Raw genomic sequence first — 2,236 nt, 5'->3', positions numbered from 1 at the left:
CTCAGGTGCTGCTGGGGAGCCTTTCCCTGCCCTGAGCTCTGCCTGCCCCTCCTGGGGAGCTCCCCTGCTCCATTAGCCAGGTGGCACCTCCAGGGGCTCAGTTCTCTGTGCTCATTGGAGCAGAGTGGTTTTTAAAGCTTTAGAGGGGGTGAGTGTAGGGTTTTCAGAGGTTTTTTGTCACTGGGACACCTCTCCCACAGAGCCTTCCCAGTTTCCTCGGGGGCAGTGGGAAGTGCTCCGTGGAGATGGAGCTTTTCTCTGTGTTTTGAGGTTTAGGAAACGACACAAGAGCAACAGACCATGAGAATTTTTTCATGGACTTGTGGAATGATTGAGTTGGGAAAGGACCCTAAGGATCATATTCCATGATTCTGTGCTCCTCTAAGTGGTGCTCACTGGCTCCTCTGATAGAAATCTAAAGATGCAGAAAATCAGTCTTCCCCAGACCTTCACAAATTTGGGGTTAAAATGGTAAATCAGCATTGAGACACAAACTTTTACAAGGCAACACGATGGGAATTTATAGGTATTTTTGAAATTATTTCAGGTTTGACAGTCTGGGACTTATCCCACGTGGTAAATTTTACAGAATGAAGTTTGAAACCCTTCTTTCATTGCCTGCAGAACATTGAAATCTTGATTAAATCATAATTTAAAAAAAAAAGAAAAGCTTTTTGGCAGATAAATATAAGTTTCTGGCTGAGTACAAGAGTGAAAATAAAAGCAAATTTTAGGATTAATCTAATGGAGAGAACCTGCCAGAAAGGCTCAGTAATAGAAGTCTTATGTCTGGTGGGAAAACACCAGCAGTCCTGTGGCTTGGCCAGAGAAAGCAGAGAGAAACAGAGGAAATGATTCCTGTCCATAAAAATCCTGGTGCTTCAGAGAACCAGGGAAGGTGCTCTCTTGGGATGGAGCAGGAGCAGCTGAAGGGCAGCTGGGATGGCCTGGGAGGCTTCCTGTTCCCTACAGGGACATCAGGGACATACAGCACTACAGGGACATCACCAGGGGCTTTCTCTTGGATTAGGGAGCTTCAGATACTGGAACTTCAAATGTTTCCCAGATTTTCCACCCACCACTCCTGGTGGGATGTTCCAGGCCAGGTTGGACGGGGCTTGGAGCACCCTGGGCTGGTGGAAGGTGTCCCTGCCCAGGGCAGGGGTGGCACTGGGTGATCTTTGAGGTCCCTCCCAACCCAAACCATTCTGGGATTCTGCTTTTCACAACAGGTTGTTGAAGATGCAAAATGCAGGTTTTTTATAAATGGATGCTTTTGTAGAAAAAACCCTATTACTTATAAAGCAAAAGAGAGCTGTCAATAGAAGGCCAATCTCCTTCAAGGGTTTGACTTTCTCCTAAATATTTTTTCAATCTTCTTCCACTATTGGACATTTCCAAACAAAGTTCCCATGTGGAGCCAGGCTGGGAGAACTGGGGGGGTTCACCTGGAGGAGAGAAGGCTCCAGGGAGAGCTGAGAGCCCCTTGCAGGGCCTGAAGGGGCTCCAGGAGAGCTGGAGAGGGACTGGGGACAAGGGATGGAGGGACAGGACACAGGGAATGGCTTCCCACTGCCAGAGGGCAGGGAGAGATGGGATATTGGGAAGGAATTGCTGGCTGGGAGGGTGGGCAGGCCCTGGCACAGGTTGCCCAGAGCTCTAAGATTAGCTTTAAGGTCCCTCCCAACCCCATCCAGTGTATTCCATGAAACTCTTTGGGTCTTTCAATCCCCTGGAGCCAGTTTGGTGAGGGCTGAGCTGAGCACCAGGAGGGGCACAGGAGGGGGGCAGGCTGGGCTGGGGTCAGGATGGTGTCTCAGGGCTGTGCTGAGCCAAGTGCAGAGTTTGTGGCTGTTTTGTGCCCATGGGCAGGCTCAGGTTGGAGCTCAGCACAAGGTTCTTCCCCCAGAGGGTGGTTGGCACTGCCCAGGCTCCCCAGGGCAGTGGGCACGGCCCCAAGGCTGCCAGAGCTCCAGGAGCCTTTGGGCAACGCTCTGAGGGACAGGGGGGAGTGTTGGGGTGTCCTGGGGTGGGCACTGGGTGGTGTGGGGGGTCCCTGGGCCGCAGGAGCGTGCTGAGCGTGCTGTGTTCAGTGTGCCAGGTGATCGGCATGTACGACTACACGGCGCAGAACGACGACGAGCTGGCCTTCAGCAAGGGCCAGATCATCACCGTGCTCAGCAGGGAGGACCCCGACTGGTGGAAGGGCGAGGTCAACGGCCACGTGGGGCTCTTC

General features: G+C 52.2%; 1 protein-coding gene across 1 annotated transcript in view; it reads left to right on the top strand.

Annotated features, from left to right (window-relative positions):
• The window catches only part of LOC114072051 (intersectin-1-like), a 21,329-nt gene that overhangs the window by 202 nt on the left and 18,891 nt on the right, over positions 1–2,236 (top strand). Inside the window, exon 2 of the mRNA XM_027909967.1 lies at positions 2,068–2,224. Within this exon, the coding sequence (XP_027765768.1) occupies positions 2,068–2,224 (157 nt within the window). The remainder of the gene's footprint in view (positions 1–2,067; positions 2,225–2,236) is intronic.

This window comes from Empidonax traillii, unplaced genomic scaffold, assembly GCF_003031625.1.
Source record: "Empidonax traillii isolate 1590-97213 ecotype Southwest subspecies unplaced genomic scaffold, ASM303162v1 scaffold2561:size24008, whole genome shotgun sequence".
Taxonomy (NCBI): Eukaryota; Metazoa; Chordata; class Aves; order Passeriformes; family Tyrannidae; genus Empidonax; species Empidonax traillii.
This window is presented reverse-complemented; position numbering and strand designations above follow the sequence as displayed.